At 38.2% G+C, this 22,341-nt stretch overlaps 1 protein-coding gene across 2 annotated transcripts in view; it reads left to right on the top strand.

Moving 5' to 3' along the window:
* TTC17 (tetratricopeptide repeat domain 17) overlaps nt 1-22,341 on the top strand; it is a 61,213-nt gene that overhangs the window by 19,275 nt on the left and 19,597 nt on the right. For both annotated transcript variants that reach the window (XM_081344122.1, XM_081344123.1), the window contains exons 11-18: nt 1,017-1,163; nt 1,564-1,679; nt 2,066-2,240; nt 3,167-3,244; nt 7,663-7,887; nt 8,567-8,753; nt 15,321-15,491; nt 17,944-18,206. In XM_081344122.1, the coding sequence (XP_081200248.1) occupies nt 1,017-1,163; nt 1,564-1,679; nt 2,066-2,240; nt 3,167-3,244; nt 7,663-7,887; nt 8,567-8,753; nt 15,321-15,491; nt 17,944-18,206 (1,362 nt within the window). The remainder of the gene's footprint in view (nt 1-1,016; nt 1,164-1,563; nt 1,680-2,065; nt 2,241-3,166; nt 3,245-7,662; nt 7,888-8,566; nt 8,754-15,320; nt 15,492-17,943; nt 18,207-22,341) is intronic.

The following is a 22,341-nucleotide window of genomic DNA, read 5'->3' as shown; positions in this document are numbered from 1 at the left end:
CATTTTTCTTTCTAAGACTGTATCTTTCTTGAAGCTTAAGTAAAGAACAGATTCCAAGCTGAAATCACTGCCTATTTTATTTTATTATTAGATTTTTATCCCCCCCCACACACACACTTTATTACTATAGAAGTAACCCAAGGTAGCAAACATACATAATACTCCTTCCTTCTCTTTTTCCCCACAATATTTTTAGTTCTGGAAGAGAAAAGTAAAATACTAGCACATTCCTTGTGTCTTCGCTTTATAGAGATAATACTCAATCTGAAGCCTTCATAAATTTCCATCTATCCACCACTTCTTCCTAGCAATCCATTTTTGTAATACAGAAATTAAATATTAATATTCATTGAATATTGCTTTGAAACAAAGAAAAATCACTTTTAATAAAGCAGTTCTGTCTTACAATTGCACATCATCATTATTTCAACCCCAAATTATGGATTGGAAAGTTGTACATCACTCAGATTTTATTGTGATGCCCTATAATTAGTAAGTAAGAAATAAATAAATTCCCCATTCTTTAATGCTATCAATTGCCTAGAAAAGTGAGCATTTCTTTTTTAGCATTTATCTTCCTCTCATTCTTGGGGCTTCAGAAGCAAATTCTTTGCCTGACTGAAGTAAAGCAGTGTTGGAGAAGATTATCTGCTCCTAGATCCGCAACCCTCTACTAGGCGTGTGTTCCCTTGTTTGCTTGAATATGTGTCGTAATAAAAAAAAATAAAGTATTGCTTTCAGTTTCTGTTACATTCAACAAGTGTTTTCAGGAAATGTAAAAATCAAGTGATATATATGCATAAGGAATTTCTTTGCATCTTAAGCTAATAGAAGAACAAGCCCAAAAATCATGTGTATTATTTGTTAGTTTAGAAGATGTTTTGTGAATTTTCCAGAATTTTTGAGCAAAATTGGATCTAGTTAAATTATTTTTGTAAGAATTTTTTTTTTTAAAAAAAATGTCCTTGAGGTATCAGTTCTATCCTTCATTCTCATTCCTATATTACTGTTTGCAGTTTGGTGGTGATTCTTCGATTGCTACAATGGCATCTGTGAATTCTGATCTTCAAGTCAACAGTAGTGACTTCAGCCATTCCTCGGAGTCCTCCCCTTGGGTCCATTCTGTATTCTCATTATGGGGTTTGGAGGCTGATGATTATAGGGTAAATGATACAACAAGCAATGTTATTTTTCTTCTGGTCTGGACATCGTGAAAGCTTTTTATAATATGCACAATATTTTGAGCATAAACTACGTAATACAATAATTAAACTTCAGTTAGTCTGGGTTTCCTCTCCAGTTCAGATATTTTAAATTTGCTGTAATGTGTAATATAAATAAGAATAAAATTATAGCCACAATGGTGCTCAGAGCTTCGTAAATTGCCGCTTGATCTTTGAAAAGCATTAGCCTGCTAAGAACATGGATTGATCTAAATAAATTGGAATTAAGGGGAAAATTTTGCTCCCTGTTGTATTACTATCATATTTTAAAAGGTTTACTTACCTAACACCAAGTGTGATGATTAACAAAATCACTTTCTGATTTTTTTTCTTTGATCAGGATAAGCAGAATATTATGTGGCCTCAAAGATCAGATTGTGTAAAAACTTATCCAGCTATCCCTTCCCCAGAGGAATTGCCAACTTATATCCTGCACCCAGAAAACAGGGGTCAAAGGTAAAAATAATGCATTTTTATCTGCTTTTCTGTTGTACTTGAAGCAATTTATATTGCATAGTTTAAAGTATCTTAATGTAATCATAAAATATAAAAGCTCCACATTGCTACAAAGCCCAAACTGCACCATGAAATAAACAGTTGTGAAATTATGAATCTTCATCAATTATGAAACTGCTGTCTTAATAATTACACAGATTTTATGATCTTTTTTAATTTGCCATTAATAATGTGACCTCATGGGAGAGGTCAAACTGCTCTCTTGACTATTTGTAATTAAAAGTTCTGCCTCTGCTAGTTTCCCCACATGGATTAAGCTATGCTGTCTGGGATTATTACTCTGCAGTCTGAATCATGTGGTTATTCTACTGTGTTTTGATCGTTAGAATTCATTCATTACTTGGCAGTCCAGGAGAAGATCTCACACAGACAGAATTTAATGAGCCAGATTGTTCTTCCATTACTGATATCCCTAACAGCGACTCTGTGTATTTCTTGATCAAACAACTAAACAGTCATCTAGATCTAACGGAAAAAATTCCAGATGATTATGCAAAGCAAGTAAGTTTATTGATTGTGAAGATGTGTTAGTTTGTTGGCATGCACATTGTTCATGTTTTATAACTAGATACTTCCAAACTTGACAAATTGTTTAAAATAAGTAAATCTCCCCACATAAAAATCAAATTTAGAAATAGATGAACTATTAAAGAAAGGAAATCATTGCAAGATTTGTCTTTTAGTTGATGATAAAGAATAATCTGCATTGCATTGATCTGTTGTTTTCAATGTGATTTTGTAGGCTTGGCATTTTTCAATTGTTGCATGATACAGGCAACTATTGAGACATGTCCCATATATAAAAAGATTGTAATAAACTGGGAGCCAGTGGTGATTTACACTTTCTATTACTATAAAGTGTAATGTTTTAAACTTTGCTGATGGTTAAGGGATTGATCTATGAACAATGAAACCCTTGATTTGAAACACCTTTACTCAACCTTAATGCTGTGCTGCCATCACCCACCAATCAGTTATGGTAGTCTCTTAATATTAATATACTTTACATTGTATAATAATTATCACTTCATCTTCTGCCCATCTATTCACCATGAGAAACAGATGTAACTAAAGTTTTGGGGGAGGATAAGGCATGGAATTGGGCATCGGAGAAAATGACAGATATATTGTGCAATATTAGATTTGTACCCCATTTTAATTGACGTTTTTATAGAGAGCCATATACCATTGCACAGTCTCTGCCATACTGCCAGATCTCAGGACCAGTGACAAAACTAAGTTCTTGTGAAAGACTAACAGAGTCAGGGACAATATAGTACCTGGAGGAATAATATTCCAAAGGGCCGGCACCACAGCATTTAAGATTTTCAATCAGTGTTAGTCCTGTAATTTATACAAAAGCTTATTATTTTTTTCTTCAATAGAAGCTTTTTATATTTTCTGGTTTTAAACAATTTTTCATGCAGATCTTATATTCTCGTGTCAACAATCACTCACTTACACAACAGCAAATAGGATCGTTCATCTATCATGCCATTTTAAAGGTGAGCTCTATTAAAAGAAAGTATTTGGGGTTTTTTTAATTAATGGTGTGATTTATTGATATGTAAACTTCCTTGTAAAAGCAGTACAGAATGTTGATTACTGACTTAGTAGCAATTGCAAGAATGTTTATGCAAAACAATTTATACTACTTTGCTGTTCTGAACTTCATGCCAACAAAGTGTACTTGTGTTTAATAATAATAATAATAATAATAATTTAATTTCTATACCGCCCTTCTCCCAAAGGACTCAGGGCGGTGTACAGGGCAATACAAAAAAAAAAATACAATGTACAAAATTTAAGAAAGAATTAAATAGTGTAGCCCAAATTACAATAAAAATTAATAAAATTAATATTAAAATACCCCACACCCATCAGACCAGGCCGGCTTGTTCAAATAAGTAAGTTTTTAGGTCACGGCGGAAGGAGCGAAGGTCAGGAGCCATCCGGAGCTCAACTGGTAAACGGTTCCAATGGTCTGGCGCGCCCACAGAGAACGCCCTCCCCCTGGGGGCCGCCAGTCTACACTCTTTGACCGACGGCACCCTGAGGAGGCCCTCTCTGTGGGAGAGCACTGGACGAAGGGAAGTTGATGCCGGCAGCAGGTGCTCCCGTAAGTAATCTGGACCCATGCCATTTAGGGCTTTATCGGTCATTACCAGCACCTTGAATCTCACCCGGAGGGCAACCGGAAGCCAATGCTTAATATACTTCAGTGTTAGGATTTTCCTTGTCCTCTTTTTTGCCCCCTTTTTACATCTGTTTCAAGTAAGGACCATAACGTACACAATGTTCCAGGTTCTGATGTATGATAGAATTATGTAAGAAAATGTTGGCAGTTTTATTTTAATATATTTCCATCCCCTGCATGAAATTTACAGCCACTGCATACTGAACTGTTGTCTTCATTGATGTATTTATTACATTTTTTTTTTGTCCTAGTTAGGTACAAACAAAGGTACAAGCTCAAATCCCCTCTGTATGTACGGTATATATGTGAGATTAAAGAACGTTGTCCATCAGAGCAAATTTTGCACTAATATGCATATGTTTACATTTATTTAAATTGAACCTTATTTGTTGTTTGATTAATCATCCAATTTAAAGAGGGATTCTGGATCACAATCACTTCAGGTTTTTGTACTCTGAATATTCTGCTATCATTTCCAAACTTATTTATTTATTGGTGATTTCTACACTGCCATAACTTATGAACAAGTTAAAAAGCATAAGTCAAGCATAGATCCTAAAGAACACTATTCTTGACTTCCACATTTAACCAGTTAATAATCCATTAAATAAAAGTCCTGTTATTCCATAACTGTCAAATTTGCTGAAAAGCCTTTGATGAAAAACTTTATCGGATGTGTTTTGAAAATGCAGCTGTATTGTGTCAGCTTTATAATAGAACATTTTTTTTTTATTCATATAAGTCAGTCCAATCTGAGGGAGGTTGCCATTGTACTTTCTAAACCAGAAGTCAGGGATGATGTACTAGTGGATTCCTGCACTGAGCAGGAAGTTGGAGTAAATAATCTGCAAAGTCACTGCCATCATTACTTCTGGGTTTTTAAAGTATACGAAGATTTTGGGTTATGATCATTTAGCTTTTCATTAGCATGATGGAGATCTTTGCTTCAAAAACAATGGGCTAGCAAAGGCAAAATTTAAATGTTATTTTACTTAATTTACCATTAAAATAATTACAATTAAGTGTAGCTAATATGATTACTTTCCAAGATGTAATTCATCTCTACCATATTAAAGTGACAATTTAATAACAACCTTAGAACAATTGTCGAAGCTGGAATCAAGTCATTCAGGAGCTACACGTATCTCTGAAGTCCCATCACTACCTTTATAGGTGATAGGAGAAAAGGTTATTTTTCCTTTCTCACCTCATTAAGAGTTTTTCAAGATTACAAAGAAAAGAAACTGAATGGGTGAAAAGGGTTACTCTCATCTGAGAATATGCAGGTCATACTGCTCCATTCAATTCTAGATTTGACCTGTTTTACAAATAAGTGATGTGTGGTTTTTTTGTTCACATATTGTAGAGTTAAACGTATCTGCCTTCCTAGTGTTTACACTAGGTTTTGGCATTTTTCAGGTTATATTAATAAATAGTGCTTTTAATGTGAGGAAAATCCCAAAACATTGCTATAGCTTCACTCTGAAAAGCAATTTTAGTGCAAGGAAAAGCCCCATTCCTTCCAATAAAGCAGAAATGTCAAACTCACGAGGTCACGTGACATCGCACAATGTATCGGGATGATTTTGCCATTGTCAGCAATGGGGTGCGCGCGGCTTCTGGATGAAGGAATTTTGGGTCTAAGGAAATATAATCCAGTACAGTGCCCAAAATGACACCTCATTTTGTTCTGATTCTTAGAGCTACTAAATAGTAGATCCTTGGATTCCTCAATGGGAAAGTAAAACTGTGTGTTTTCTCCTGAGCATGTTAACCATGTTTCTTTTTTTTTTTTATAATATTTCCATTAATAAGGAGATTCACTTTAAAATCACTTTATTCCAATCATAAAACAGTTGACCTTTGGGCAGGAAAAATAAGAAATAATTTTGGAAATGTATTAGAATGTATTAGAAGTACTAAAAAGAAATGACATTATAATGTATCTTCTACTAGAAAAAAGCCCATTGTTTTGAAAAAGGATGCACATTTTAAGCATTTGTAAAAAAATACATCTAGATTTATATGGCAGTAAAAAATACATCTAGGAAAAGAAATGAAGGGGTAAATATAATTTTTTTAAGATGCATAGGAAAGAGCAGGAGGGTTGCTGTATTTCAGATTGTGTTTTGTAGCCTGTTATTTAATTTAGATGAAAGAATAGGTGTTGCTGAGAAATAAAAGAAGGTTAGAATTAGAAGAACATAACCTGAGATTTGGTTGGCGTGGCTTTTTATGGTACAATAAAGTCAATATAGATTTTAAAAATGAAATAGTAATTTGTGGATTTAATGATTGAAAAAGGAACTGAATATAATTTAAATGAGGGAGGAGATGTAATAACTTTACAGCATTTGTAATTGCTGCAAGGATCGGAAATCACTACTTTAATTATCTTTTTCTTGTTTCCTTTCTTTAGCTATATTGCTACTTTCACGTTTTCTTTCATCTTTTTTCCTCTAACCTCTTCATGTTTCCTTTTTACCTATTTAAACATTTTCAATAATTATTTAAACACTTTATTAAAAAATAAAGCCTATTATGATTGTTAAGGGTAAGAATTATCTAAGTTTGAGCAACTCATACTAGCTAGGTAAATGAGAAGACAACTGATTTATTTTTGTTATTATTCCCTCATTTGGTCAGCTCCTTCCTTCCTTCATCTTCTTTGGTTCAACCAAAATAGTGCATGAAATTGGTGTCGAATATAAAATTAATAATTTACTTAGGTTTGCATATTTGAAGTTGTAATCACAGCCTTTTTTCATAAATGATTCACAGGGCAATCAAGGATGGGTTGGTTGAAGCCAAGTTCCATTATTCTAGATAAAGTATGCTTTTTCAGAAGTACAACTTATAATCATATCCATTCCATCCATAACAAAATCTCATCCAAGATGTTTTTTTGTTACTCTCACATTTTTCGGCTGTGGTCACAAAGAAAGAGATGGGGAGCACCAATTATTTGGATTTTTTTAAAATTAAAAACCAATGTTAGAATTGAAAAGAGATAGCCTTGATCCTATGGCCTAGCTATTATTTTACATGGGGAAAAGGAAATGTTGATTTATAGTTACTTTTTGGCACGCTTCAAGAGTATAAGTCAGATGGTGTGCTACTTCTGCAGAAGTTATCACTTCAGTGTCAGACTATTCTAATAGGGTTTACCTCCATTGCAGTGGTATTTCTCAAATACAGTGCTTTATTTTTTCCTAAAATCTAGATAGGTTATTCAAGAATACTGGTTCTTTTGTAAATAAAATGCACAGTACTTAAACAAAATGGTTCGGTTGAGATCTGCATATGTGGGACTGATTGGGGTAGATTGCAAGGCGACTCCAAAATATAATTTTATCATATTTTATCTATATCTTAAATTATTGTACACTATTACAATTTCATTTTAGATTGTATTTTATTCCCATTTCATTTTAAATCGTATTTTATTATAATTCCATTTTAAATTGTTTTTATCAAATTTTAGTAACAATTTGTTGCTGGAACTTTGCACTTTGATATGGCCCAAGAGCTAATCAATAAAGAATTATTAAATAAAATGCTTTATATGCAACTTTTCTTTGTAAGCATGTCATTTTGGTAATTAATGGAAATGCTTTAGACCTGTATTTGCAGCTAGATTGATAAAGGGTAAACACTGCAACTAATAGAGTGTAATTAATAAGGGGGGTATTTCCTCTTTTTTTCTTTTTTTTAATTGACTTTTAGGCAAGGGAACCCTTGTGGCTGGTACTCAATGAGGCTAGCCTTTATTGGCGTGCACTTGGAAATGGCACCTTTGCCTTCACCTGTTTACGAAAAGCATTTAACTTGACCCCTCATGAATTTCAAGATATCCCTTTAGTCAACCTAGCAAACCTTCTTATTCATTATGGCCTTCACCTAGATGCCACCAAGCTTCTCCACAAAGCTTTAGCCATCAATGATTCTGAGGTGAGTGATTTTTTTCAGAGAAGAAAAGCAAGATTTGTTGTCTCCCCTTTAGTTATTTCATAAGAGTTGCCAGTGAAAATGTGGAAGTACTCCTTTTATTCAAACTTTGAAAAGCAGGTTTTGGTACTATTTTGTACTAGGCTGTTACTTCTTGTATAAGCCAGGAAAACTATGAAAAATAAATTTTAAATACATAAGATGAAAGTAGCTATTTTCCAATTTTGACTTGTTTCCTTGTTGTCCAGAAGGTCTCAGATTCCCTGGAAGGATTAGAATTAAAGATGGTTTATGAACTGTACTTAGGATCCAAGAAATATATTCAATAACAACTAGATGGATTGTATAATCTCACTGTAGTACAGAGAATCTGTTTCCTTCTCATCCTATTAATTTGCCACTCCATATTTTTGGTCTTCATTTGAAATTAAAGTTGTGTTCATATAAGAATGTATATAGCCTAAAATATTTTGTTTAAAAAAGAATGCCCAGGAAAGTAAGTACTGTAAAAAATTCCAGTTCTTTTTACCACTTAACAGTAGAAATTTTTTTAAAGATTTGGGGGGGAGCTTGTTCCTGAATCTCTTTTGAAAAAGTTAAAACTACATAATTAGTATATGCAAGTGAAATTCTGCCCTTCCCATGTTTCTATACTGAGAAAAGTTTGTTTTTCTCCTTTTAGCCTCTGACTTTTTTGAGCTTAGGAAATGCCTATTTGGCTTTAAAGAATGTCAGTGGGGCTTTACAGGTTTTCAGAAATGCTCTAGATATTGCCACCAAATGTCTGGAATGTGAGAGGAACCTGAAGCTGATCCGTTGTTTGCAGTTCTATCCATTTCTGTACAACATCACGTCTTCCACCTGCAGTGGTAAGCTACTATTGAAAATATTCCCAAATTAATGTCCTAACAATGTAATTCTACCTATAGAAATTAGACATTTTCGCTCAGTAACATTTTCCCCATAGTTTCTATAGTTCTTTTGGTCACTGTGTTTGCTTAGTGTTTCTCAACCTTAGCAACTTTAAAATGTGCTTCAGCTTCAGCTCCCAGAATTCTCCAGATAGAATGACTGGAAGGAGAAATTCTGGAAGTTGAAATCCACTCGTCATAAAATTGCTAAGGTTTGAGAAATACTGGGTTAGGGATAACAATAGTTCCTGAGGTGTTTTTTTTTTCATTTAAGTCTCATTAAGAATAATTGACTTTTTTTTCCACCTTGGCTACTTCCTTTCACTCACACTCTCTCTCTCTCTCTCTCTCTTCCTTCCTTCCTTCCTTCCTTTTACTCTCTCTCTCTTCCTTCCTTCCTTTCTTTCTTCCTTCCTTCCTTTCACTCTCTCTCTACTTACTTCCTTCCTTTCTCTCTCCCTTCCTTCCTTCTGCTCTCTGTCTCTCTCTCTCCCTCCTTCCCTCCCTTTCTTTCTTCCTTCCTTTCACTCTCTCAAAAAATGTGGCATTAGCAATGCCTTAGATGGAACTGAAGATAATGTCATATATGAAGATAGCGAAGAAAGCGATATAGGTGATTGTGAGCAACAGAGCTTCATAAATTCTGACACTAGTGATGATGAGTTTTTAGGGTTTCCAGGAAACTAGAAAAGTGCTTGAGCCTCTAAGTCTTTCCTCATTTGTTAATGGAAATGATGATGGTTCTTAACACCACTGTTGAGTTTACGCTGTTAAACATTACGGTATTTTGCTTTATTATAATAAATATTTTAGTATACTGGTACTATTTGGTTCAGAATATTTTTTTTCTTGTTTACCTGCTCTAAAAACTGGGTGCGTCTTATGGTCAGGTGCATCTTATGGTCCGAAAAATACGCTATATACCGCCCTTCTCCCGTAGGACTCAGGGCAGTTCACAAGGTTTCTTTTAAAACAATACAGCAAATTACAAAAATTAAAAACAATTAAAATGATTACATTAACCTTGAAATAAAAATCCCAATTAAAATACAATTAAAACCCCAGTTAATACTCTCAGTCCAGGCCAGAAAGCTCAAAGAGCCAGGTCTTCAGGTCCCAGCAGAATGAGCGAAGGTCAGGGACAGTCCTAAGCTCTACAGGCAGGTGGTTCCAAAGGGCCGGCGCACCCACAGAGAAGGCCCTAAAGAATATTCTGTATTTTTCATAAGTTACTGAATAATAACTGAAAGTATGAAATATTAATATTACTGTTGAAGAAGTGTATTTTTCCCTCTTTATTTCATTGTGAGAGCAATATATGCCCTCGGGACCATAGCTGAACCTAATAATGTTTTCTAGTTTCCATTTTCAGTATTTTAAATAGCATGTATAATTTATTAGTATACTAGATTGCTACATTCCAGATAAAATTCTATTATACTGAAATGAACAGAACAAATTAATAATTACTATCTTATGTCACATTGGTTTTAGTTGAGTAAAGCATGACTAAAAAATTCTAACCCTTTATAAAAAATGTTTCATGAAAAAATAAAATAATTCATATTTAAAAACTTTCTTTTTATTATAAATTAGCTTCTGCTTTTGTTGCTTATGTTAATGATCAGCAATCAGAATTCATTTGTATAAAGAATTTACTACCTATATTTATTTAGGAAGTCAGAAATGAAAATTTATTCCTACAGCTGATGTTTGCAGAAAAATAAATTATGGTGAGAAAAAAATAATACTTGAAATAAGATTTTAAAACTATAGTTTAGATTACAAAACTTTAAGATGTCACCATTTGGTATTTATTCTGTCTTTTAAAGGACATTGGATGATTTTTGAAGCATTAATTAAAATTCAGGCCACAACACTGCTTATTATTCTGTTCTATATATAGCTTCAACATAACCTGAGAAGCCTTGCAAATAGCATTTTGTAGCCTTTCTTATCTGCTGCTGATGTTCATAATTTAAATTTAGAAAACCATCTTCCATGTTGGGCCTCATTTTCAGGTAATGTTGAGAACATACTATGATCTCTGTCCACATTACAAAAAGAAAAATCCTGCTATATCCAATGATGCAGGAAGAAAGATAGGTGTAATCAATAAGGTTGCCATCTTAGCCATTACTAATGGTCCAAAGGGTGTTTTAAAGAGATTATGATATTTATTTATTTATTTATTTGTTTGTTTTTATAAACCGCCCTTCTCCCGAGGGACTCGGGGCGGTGTACAGAGTAAGGTAGGCAAACATAATGAAACAGTACTGAAAAAACAATAAACAAAACAAACTGGGACCCCAATTAGAGCTATCAGGCCAGGCCGGACTGCTGGAATAGGTAAGTCTTCAAGTCGCGCCGGAAGGTGCGGAGGTCGGGGGCCATCCGGATTTCAGTTGGTAAGCAGTTCCAGAGGGCTGGCGCACCCACTGAGAATGCCCTCCCACTGGGGGCCACCAGCCGACATTCCTTGAGCGGTGGCACCCTGAGGAGGCCCTCTCTGTGGGAGCGCACAGGGCGGTGGGGTGTTGACATTGGCAGAAGGTGTTCCCGTAGGTAGTCCGGACCCATGCCATGTAGGGCTTTGTATGTCATTGTTAGCACCTTGAACTTCACCCGGAAGGCAACTGGAAGCCAGTGCAGCGCACGGAGGAGAGATGTGATATGGGAGTATCGGGAGGCTCCCAAAAGTGTCCGTGCCGCTGCACTTTGCACCAGTTGAAGCTTCCGAGTGGATCTCAAGGGCAGCCCCATGTAGAGAGCGTTACAGTAGTCTAGGCGAGAGGTCACAAGGGCATGGGTGACTGTACGTAAGGCATCCAGGTCCAGATAAGGCCGTAGTTGGCGCACTAGTCGAACCCGGGAGAAGGCCCCCTTGGTCACAGCTCCTATGTGATCTTCCAGGGAGAGCTGTGAGTCTAGGAGGACACCCAGGTTGCGGGCCCTATCAACAGGGGGTAGTAACTCATCCCCGATGTTAAGGGATGGGATGCTTTGAGTAACCTGCCTTGCCGGTACGTACAGCCATTCAGTCTTGTCCGGGTTCAGTTGAAGCCTGTTCCTCCCCATCCATTCCCGGACCGCTTTCAGGCAGCGGGACATTACGTCGAGGGCATCACTGATGCTGTTTGGAGTTGAGATGAAAAGCTGGGTGTCATCAGCATACTGATGGTACCCTACTCCAAAGCTACGAATGATCTCACCCAGCGGTTTCATGTAGATGTTGAACAGGAGAGGCGAGAGGACCGACCCCTGAGGGACTCCGCAAACGAGAGGCCTCGGAGTCGACCTCTGTCCCCCTGCCAGCACCGACTGCGAGCGACCCTGGAGAAAGGAGGAGAACCAACGCAGAACCGTGCCTCCCACTCCCAGTCCCCTGAGGCGCCGCAGCAAGATACCATGGTCGATGGTATCGAAAGCCGCCGAAAGGTCTAATAAGACTAGGACAGAGGAATGGCCCCTGTCCCGGGCTCTCCAGAGATCATTCATCAGAGCGACCAATGCCGTCTCCGTGCTGTAGCCCGGCCTGAAGCCCGATTGGCACGGGTCTAGATAAACCGCTTCATCCAGGACCTGAGGAAGTTGGTGCGCCACCACGCTCTCAACAACCTTCGCAAGGAAGCGAAGATTGGAGACTGGACGAAAGTTATTCAATGAGGATGGGTCCAAGGTGGGCTTCTTGAGGAGAGGTTTCACCACCGCCTCCTTCAAGGCGGTGGGGAAGTGACCTTCACTCAGAGAAGCAGAGATGACCGCCAGGAACCAGCCTCGTGTCCCCTCTCGAGCCGCATAAGCCAGCCAGGAAGGGCACGGGTCCAGTAAGCATGTGGAGGAGCTCAACCTCCTCATAATCCTGTCCACTTCCTTAGGAGTCACAGGATCAAATTCCTCCCAGATGACGTCGACAAGACTGTCCATGTCTTGTTCTTCCAACTCAGCCCAGTTGGAGTCCAGGCCGGTTCGAATCCGAGCAATTTTATCCAGCAGATATTGACCGAATTCCTCGGCTCGACCCTGCAAGGGTTCCTCCCTCACCTCTTGGTTCAGTAGGGAGCGAGTCACCCTGAACAAGGCAGCCGGGCGATTATCTGCGGACGCGATGAGGGTGGAAAAGTAGTTGGATTTTGCCACCCTTATCGCAGCGAGATAAGACCTGGTGAGGATTCCTAATCGCAATCGGTCGGATTCGGATCGACTGGTTCTCCAACGGCTCTCTAGGCCCCGTCTCCGACGCTTCATCTCCCGGAGCTCCGCAGTGAACCATGGGGCTCGCTGGGATCTGCGCCGGGTCAGAGGCCGCATGGGTACAACTCGGTCCAGAGCCTCCGTGGCTGCCTTTTCCCAGGCTTCCACTAAGGCATCCGCTGAGCTGTGAGCAGGGAGTGCATGTGCGTCCCCAAGCGCTGCCTGGAACCTATCAGATATTGTTATCCATCCCAATAGATTCTTAAGAGGAGCAGAGAAAAGTTTTGTGGTCATATGTCCCAAATATGCTATATTGGGTCTAATTTTCTTTTCATGGTTTATTTATGATGCAGCTTAAATTACATTTATGAAATATAAAGTATGACATCTGCCCTTATGCAAAGCTTAGATGTTGGGTTTTTGTGTATGTTGCTGCTATTGCTTTGATATATTTCAAAAGAAATGTTTCGTAACTAAAAAAAATAAAAAGTATCAGGAAGCATGTATTTGCTCTACTAAAATTGTGGATAAAGCTGAATTGGAGAGGGATGGAAGAATAAAGGAGAGGAAGGAGAGATCCCACCATGCAAGCAGAAGACCAGGGATGTAAAGTTGTGGGATACACTTTAAATCTCTGCTGAAAACATTGTGAATCGGTGTTGATTAGCGTGCCTGCTTACTAGCATAAATGTGGCAATTTCTGTGGAATAGAGAAGAGCCGAGCTTGGCTATAAAACAAATTGAAGTGAGAGATTTATCTATTGCACTATCAAATACTGTAAGCCCAAATTCTAAGATTTATAATATAACAAAATCCATTTAAGGAAGGGCTTTGAATAACCTTCACTGTTGGGAGTATTTGTGGCATAAAGCAGTGTATTATGTAGCTTCCTTTGGACTACCTTTGATTTCCTAATTAACCTGAATCAACTGTTGGCTGTTTAAACAAGTACGCTTATTACTTGAAGACTGAACTATCAGAAATGTATTACAGTTTCCAAAGTGATAGTTTTGTACTGCTTGTCAGCCAGTACATCTCAAATGCATTCTTTTTACTGGTGTCATTCATTCATTCTTACTGTAAACTATCAAGTGCCTATTAACAAAACCCCACAAGAATTAACCTAGATTCAGTTCATTTCTGCTAAATTTTTACATTCTTGCTTTACGTGAAAGGAACTTGTACACTTTTGCAGTGATGTTGATATATGCAGCTCATCTAATTTGTTTCCTACAAGATGCATGCAGATGCTTTCCTATCTCTACATTTTATTCCTGGTGCTACATTTTTACAAAAGTTCTATGATTTGCTAAGCATTCTACAAAGCTAAAATAATTCCCATAGTTTCTTTACAATGTAATGGACATTCTACACAAGAAGAAGAAAGAATGGATTATTCCCTGGACTTACTGCTTCATAGGAAGAGCCTGCTTGTTTAATGTGTCTGTGAGATGCTGTAAATGCATACCTCGGTTACAAAAGTTATTTTTCCACCACTGCTATAACTTTGAGCAGTTGTTGTATGAGGCAGTCAGTAGGCAACCATTTTAGCAAGCAGAGCTGGAATTTGGGGGAGGGGAGGCATTTGTTATTAATTTAATTTGCTGTGATGTGTAAAACAAGACATATAGCAATAACACTTAAACTTATATACCACTTCACAGTGCTTTACAGCTCTCTCTAAGAGGTTTACAGAGTCAGCGTATTGAGCCCAAATCTGGGTCTTCATTTTTACTGACCTCAGAAGGATGGAATGCGGAATCAACCTTGAGTCGGTGAGACTTAAACTGACATACTGCTGGCAGCCGAGAGGCAGCAGAAGTAGCCTGCAGTACTGCATTCTAACCACTGTGCCACCAGGCCTCTCAGATCCTGTTTTTAATTTAGCTTTTCGTAATGTATTATCTAATTTATATGGTATCTCAAGTTTTCCACACTTTCAGTTTTTCCAGAGATGGGTATGCAGTCTTCCCAAGATGCTGTTTGACTTGTAATGGAGTTCAGTCGTGAATATTAAGGAGGAAGGGAGAAATATTTGCCTTTTCCCTTTAAGATTTCCTGGGTACTCTGTGGTATGTCAATACCATGGGAAGCTGTCATTGTGTTCTTAGCATGATAAAGATGTTAAACCACCAAGGAATCTATCCAAATAGTATTGCAGGTTGACATCCATTAATCTCACAGCATTGTATATAGTTATTCTTCCCTTTAGGCCTTTTACGTCTGTATATCAATAATTTCTGTATATTAATAATTCAAGAGATGTAGCAAGTGGTTTACCCTGAGGGAATCGTGTCTACAATCTCTCTCTTTCTCTACATTTTTCACAGGTTACTGTCATGAGAAGAGTCAAGATGACAACCATGCTAAGCAGAAGTACTTTAACTCACAGGATTCTGATATCATATTATTAGAAGAAACTCTTAAAACGGCTGCTGAAGATGATTTGACAGATCAGGTTCATGATTCAGCAAGTGATTCATCTTCTTTGACTTTAGAAAGTGAGTGAATACTCAGAATAAATATAACCCACTAGGCAAAGGCAACTGCCTGGCAGTGGATTTTTAGTGACTTGAAAATACAGCAAATACATTTAATATTTTGTACATTAGTGCTGTAAGAAATCCTGCTAAACTTTCTACTTCTGATGTAAAATAACTTGACCAGGTGATACAGGTCCTTAAAGGTTCATTTAAGTTCAAATTCACAGAGACCTAGACCCCTGACTATTTGTCAGAGTAACTCTGGAACACCTATACATAGAAAATTAGATTGCATACTAGGATGAATAGGAACAGTACAAATATTTTTCAAATTGTACTGAATTATTTACATTTTTTATCATTAACACATTTGCATATTGTAGGTCAAACCACTAAGCTAGTGTCTGTCTAAAGCAGAGACAAGCAAGGGGATTATGTGATGGTAGAGCAGTAGGATGCATGTTATTCTGAAGTTTAAAAATAGTTTATGTACTGGACAAACTTGAGTTTTGCAACATTTCATTAATAGATTATAAAATGCATTGGAGCACAGATATAAGATCATAAAACAGCATGTTCTGAAGCATCTTTTGGAGACTAAATTTAAAGCACTGCAAAGCCATGCCAATCAGTAAAATACTTACTGATTTGGAATATATTTTACATTAGCTGGTTTTAACTAAAGCCAAAGAGTTAAATAGGCAACTGAGTAAAATTTAGTTTTATTATGAAATCAAAAAGATATTTCTGAATTAATGTTTTTAACTGAAAAGCAAGGATAGTAGAGGAACTGATGGGTGAGCAGGGCACATTAATTTTAGCACAATTATTTCTTGACTGCATAAGCCAAAAACTGCCTACACCATTCTAAGACAAATGAGCAAGATGCACTTTCTGCAATTGCCAGCTCACATTGAGCCGTTCACACTGCCCTTAATGTTCTCTTTGGCCTCAGTGAAGATGGCAGGTCCATACAAATCTTTTCCTTTTTATGCCAGTAGGAAATCTACTGTGAACAATTCTGGTGTGTAATCCCCTTCACTTTTATATCTTACTGAAATGTTCCAGTTTCTGGAATCACTGTTCTCTTCAAATAATGGAAACATATTTCATTAAATTTTAAAAGAGAAGCGTATATATATATAGCTGCTTCAGATACATTTTTGCCTTTTGGATGATTTCAGTGTGGATATATTTTAGGAAAATAAAGAGAGCAAGAGCTTGAAAAGCAACTGAATACATTTTAATAAACTTTACATTCTGATCTGTTCAGATGTTAATAAAACCTCTGTTAATCTCTCTTTCATACACACATGCATACACACTGATACTTGTATTCCAGGTTAGCAACCAATAACTTGGTAACAATATATCAGATATATGATGAATATAAAAATATACTCAGGAGAACAGTATTATGCAAAGTGCTTCAAAACAAGTTTTGAGAATTGGAAGGAAATTGTTCTTAACGGTCCAGGAAAACAGATGATTTTCACCTATGGGAATTTTATATCTTTCTTATGTCAGTGTTTTCTAGGCATGGCCACAGGTAATATTTGTTTAAATTATCTCTGTATTTTTTTTAAATAATGTAGTAAGGATTCTGAACTGACTAGAATATATGTTGGCATATTCTCTGTGAGGATGCAATTGGTTCTAAACAAAAGCAGGGAGAAATAGCTTGATATTTCTCTAGAGCAGGGGTGTCAAACTTGCAACGTCACACATCACGACTTTTTTTTCCATTGCCGGCAATGGGGTAGGCGCGGTTTCGGCATGACGCATCTGGCCCATGAGCCGGCAGTTTGACACCCCTGCTCTGGAGCATTTATTGAGTGATTGATTGAGTGATAACAAATCAGTGTCAGCTCCTAGTGATCACATAGATTTTCTCCATGATTATCTGTCACTAACTTGGTCCTTCAGTTCTTCCAAAAGTATACCTATCACACTGTAATTGATTCCATCCACTTTGCTATTTGGTATCATCCTCTTCTTTCCCTTCCCCCTTTCCCAGCAGAGAGTTAGAACTTTTCCAGAGAGTTAGAACTTCTCATAATGTGTTCTAAGTATGATAATTTGATCCCAGTCATTTTTGTTTGAGCGAGAACTCTGGGTTGATCTGTTTGTTTTCTTGACAGTCCATAGCATTTTCAGTCTTATCCAATACCAAAATTCAAAAGCATCAATATTCTTTCTATCAAAGTCCACTGCAACCTTCAGTACTTATATGTTCAACAGTATAAAATGAACTATTTTGTATTTTGCCTTTTTTATTGAAATAATATTTATTTAGTAGACTAATACTGAGTTTTTCAGGATAAGAAAAACCCTCTACAATGTAAATATTGCCTCACTTAAAAATAAGCATTGATGCTTTGGTTATGAGTATGACATGTTTTTCTACTGATCATTTGGTTTTGGAATGGCAGAATTGTCGCAACATATTTTGTTGATTCTCCTATCGTAGGTACAATTATTGCAGAAAACAACGATTCAGAAGAAATCGAAAACTTGGGAGATGCTCAGATGTCTGAGGAGATGCTGGCATTAGTGGATGAATTTGAAAACTCTTGGCCCCTTGAAGCTTTTGAAGGGGCACTGGAAGTAAAAGGCCATCGGATGGACTTGCAAGGGATCCGTGTACTCAAGAAAGGTTCTCAAGATGGACTTGCCAGCTCGTGTTTGGGAGATTGTGGAGAGGATGATGGTGATGATGGTGAAACTGAATGGGTAAGGACTCTTTTAATATGTGGCTAAAGGACTGAAATTTACACTATTATAATCTTTAAAAGAATCTTTATAAAATGATGTACCATTGGTATATGTTACCAGAGAAATTCTCTAGAATGTATAAAGGCACTTCAAATTTATTCTGAAAATGTGAACAAGAAGCTACATTTTATCAAGTTTGGTGGATGTGTAAAAATGCTAGAAAAGTCTGGATTCAAATACACTGATTCATAGGATTTTAAAAATTAATATACAATTGTGACCAGAGGGTGCTGGGGGTGGGGGGAATCAGCGAATAAACAATTGGACAAAAAGTCATGGAACTTTTTTTTTGTACATGATAACTGCAGCAAGATTATTGTATATACAAATATGGAAATGTTTGGCACTACCCACAGTGGAAGAAACATTGGCTAAACATTGGAGGTCCAGCCGATCCGAATCTGACCGATTGCAGTTAAGAACCTTTATAAGGTCTTATCTTGCGGCGATAAGGATGGCGAAGTCTAACTACTTTGCTGCCCTTATCGCGTCCGCAGATAATCTCCCGGCCACCCTGTTTAGGGTAACTCGCTCCCTCCTTAATCAGGAGGTGAGGGAGGATCCCTTGCGGAGACGAGCCGAGGAGTTTAGTCATCATCTGGCGGACAAAATCGCTCAGATCCGGATCGGTCTGGACTCTGACTGGGCAGAGTCTGATGTGGAGGAATCGGACGGTCTTGAGCATGTTATCTGGACTGAGTTCAACCCTGTTTCCCCTGATGATGTGGACAGGATCATGGGGAGGCTGAGCACCACCACCTGTTTGTTGGATCTGTGCCCCTCCTGGCTAGCTTATGCGGCCCAGGAGGGGACACGAGGCTGGTTCCATGCAGTAATAACTGCCTCTTTGAAGGAGGGTGTCTTCCCTGCCGCCTTGAAGGAGGCGGTGGTGAGACCCCTCCTCAAGAAGCCTGCCTTGGACCCGGCTGTTTTAAATAACTATCGTCCAGTCTCCAACCTTCGCTTTTTGGCAAAGGTTGTTGAGAGTGTGGTGGCGCATCAGCTTCCTCTGTTCCTGGAGGAAACTGATTATCTGGACCCGTACCAATCGGGTTTCAGGCCCGGATACTGCACGGAGACAGCATTGGTCGCGCTGGTGAATGATCTCTGGAGGGCTAGGGACAGGGGTTGCTCCTCTGTCCTGGTCCTATTAGATCTCTCAGCGGCTTTTGATACCATCGACCATGGTATCCTACTGCGGCGTCTCAGGGGGTTGGGAGTGGGAGGTACCATTTTACGGTGGTTCTCCTCCTATCTCCTGGGCCGCTCGCAGTCGGTGTTGACGGGAGGGCAGAGATCCGCCCCGAAGCCTCTCATTTGTGGAGTTCCTCAGGGGTCGGTTCTCTCGTCCCTCCTGTTCAACATCTATATGAAGCTGCTGGGGGAGATCATTCGTGGTTTCAGGGTGGGGTATCATCAGTACGCTGATGATACCCAGCTTTTTCTTTCCACCCCGAACCAACCCAGCGATGCCCTCGCCGTGATGTCCCGGTGCCTGGAGGCGGTCCAGGTCTGGATGGGGAGAAACAGGCTTCGTCTCAATCCCGCCAAGACTGAGTGGCTGTGCATATCGGCATCTCGGGTCAACCAGACTATTCCATCTCTAACGATGGGGGGTGAGGTGTTACCCCCCGTTGATAGGGCTCGCAACTTGGGCGTCCTCCTGGATTCACGACTCAATTTTGAAGACCATATAGGAGCCGTGACCAGGGGGGCTTTTGCCCAGGTTCGCCTGGTGCGCCAGTTGCGACCCTATCTGGACTGGGATGCCCTACGCACAGTCACTCATGCGCTCGTGACCTCCCGTTTGGACTACTGCAACGCTCTCTACATGGGGCTGCCCTTGAGGACCACTCGGAGGCTTCAACTGGTGCAGAATGCGGCTGCGAGAGTTGTGATGGGGGTCTCCCGATACTCCCATGTAACACCTCTACTCCGCGAGCTGCATTGGCTTCCGGTTGCCCTCCGGGTGAAATTCAAGGTGCTGGTGATGACCTATAAAGCCCTACATGGCTTGGGTCCGGGATATCTGAGGGAACACCTGCTGCCGGCATCTAGTTCCCTTCGTTCAGTGCGCTCCCACAGGGAGGGTCTTCTCAGGGTGCCACCGGTAAGAGATTGCCGGCGGACGACACCCAGGGATAGGGCCTTCTCAGTGGGGGCGCCTGCCCTTTGGAACCAGCTGCCAGTGGAGCTGAGGACTGCCCCCGACATCCGTTTATTCCGCCGGGGCCTGAAGACCTGGCTCTTCGAGCTCTCTGGCCCAGGCTGAGGATTAATTTTATTTTAACTGGGGTTTTTACTTATACAGGGATAAATTTATTTTTTTTTAAACTTGGTTTTTTAACTTTTGTATTTTGGTTTTTAATTACCCTGTAAACCGCCCTGAGTCCAGGAAAGGGCGGTATATAAATGTAATAAAATAAATAAATAATGTAATAAAACTTGCTGAGATTAACCTCTTTGCTCAGAGAAAAGACAGCATCTACATTTATTGCTGACTGGAAACCCCTTTTGGACTTTCTGCATAAAACAGAAAAGATGAACTTATGATTTATGGTTTTGAAAATTAAGACAGATTATAGAAATTATAATTGTACTTATATCTGCTGTAAAGAATATTAGAAGTTACTTTATCCTTTTTTCTTTTCTATTTTTCTTCCTTGCACTTTCAGCTTCATTTTATTTTCTTTTTCTTTTTTTCTTATATAAGTGTGTATTAGGGTTTTATCTTTTTGTCTTTTTAAAAGAAATATTTAATAATAATTATAGATCGTTTTTTATTTACAACCATAATTTGGACTGGAATTTCAGTTACTAGCTGATGCAGACATTAAACAAGTTGTCACATGATTGGACCAGATTTTACAACAATTTTTAGCGCCATCATTAAGTGAATCACATGGTTATTAACTGAATCCAGTTTCCCCAATTGACTTTGCTTGTCAGAAGACAGGTGGGAAAGTTGCAAATCATAGACACTGCAAATGTTGTAAATGTGAGTCGGTTGTTTGGACCTAAATTGGGATCACATAACAGTGAGAATGGGCAAAGGTCATAACTTTGAGGGTGGGTTGTAAATAATTTTTTCTGAGACTGTTTTAACTTTAAAGGGTGTGTGTGTGTGTGTGTGTGTGTGTGTGTGTGTGTATGAAAATAGAGGTGGACAACTCAAAACATTTTCCAGAGTGTTGCATTTTTTTTTAGAACTTATACGAAAGATAGATTTGGAATATTTTACTTTAATTTTGTTTCCCCTCTTTTAGCCACCACCGTTCACAAATCTCTGTTCGAACACTTTCCAATTTTTTCTCTTTCTCTACTTTGTGTCTCCATCTACTTAGAGAAACCCTTTTGTATTTGCCTGTAGCTCTTTTTGCTCTCAGTACTTTTAGTTTCCCTACTTTTCTGGTTTTTTTTTCATCCCATCAATCTTTCTGTAACTCTATTTGTCTACTTTAACTTCCCCATTTACTTTGCTACTCTGTACTTTCCACTTACATTTCTTCTCAGTAATTTAGTTTATCAGTGCCAATTTATTTGAAATATTATCATAACTCTTGGCACGAATGACTTGGAGAAAATGTGAATATACTTTAAATCATTATCATCACCATCATACAATACACATTCCTTTTCTTTGGAAGAAATATTGCTATTTTTCAGTTTTAAGAAGCTATTATAATGCAAATGTCAAACTGAAATTTGTTCTTTTGGCCAGACCATAAATACAGATTATTAAAGACAAAATGACTATAATGAACAGGGTGTGGTTTTTTTCCGATCATCATAGAATAACCTTAAATTTTAAACTCTGTAAATTTAATGTTTTAATATTTTAGTTGTTTTTATATTTATTTTATAACCTGTAAGCTGCCCAAAGTCACCTTACAGGGGAGATAGAAGGCACAAAAATTTAATAATCACAGAAAGCGCCCTTCTCCAAAAAAAAACATTTTTTAAAAAAATATCTTCTTGTATGGGACTAAACTGGACCATGTTTCATCTTTTCCCTGATGTGCTCCTTCCCATATTTCCATGCATAGACATGTGCTTACTCCTTCAAAGTGTGCTTTTTACAAATGCCTGTTGC

This window comes from Vipera berus (genome assembly GCF_964194415.1).
Source record: "Vipera berus genome assembly, chromosome: 1".
NCBI lineage: Eukaryota > Metazoa > Chordata > Lepidosauria > Squamata > Viperidae > Vipera > Vipera berus.
This window is presented reverse-complemented; position numbering and strand designations above follow the sequence as displayed.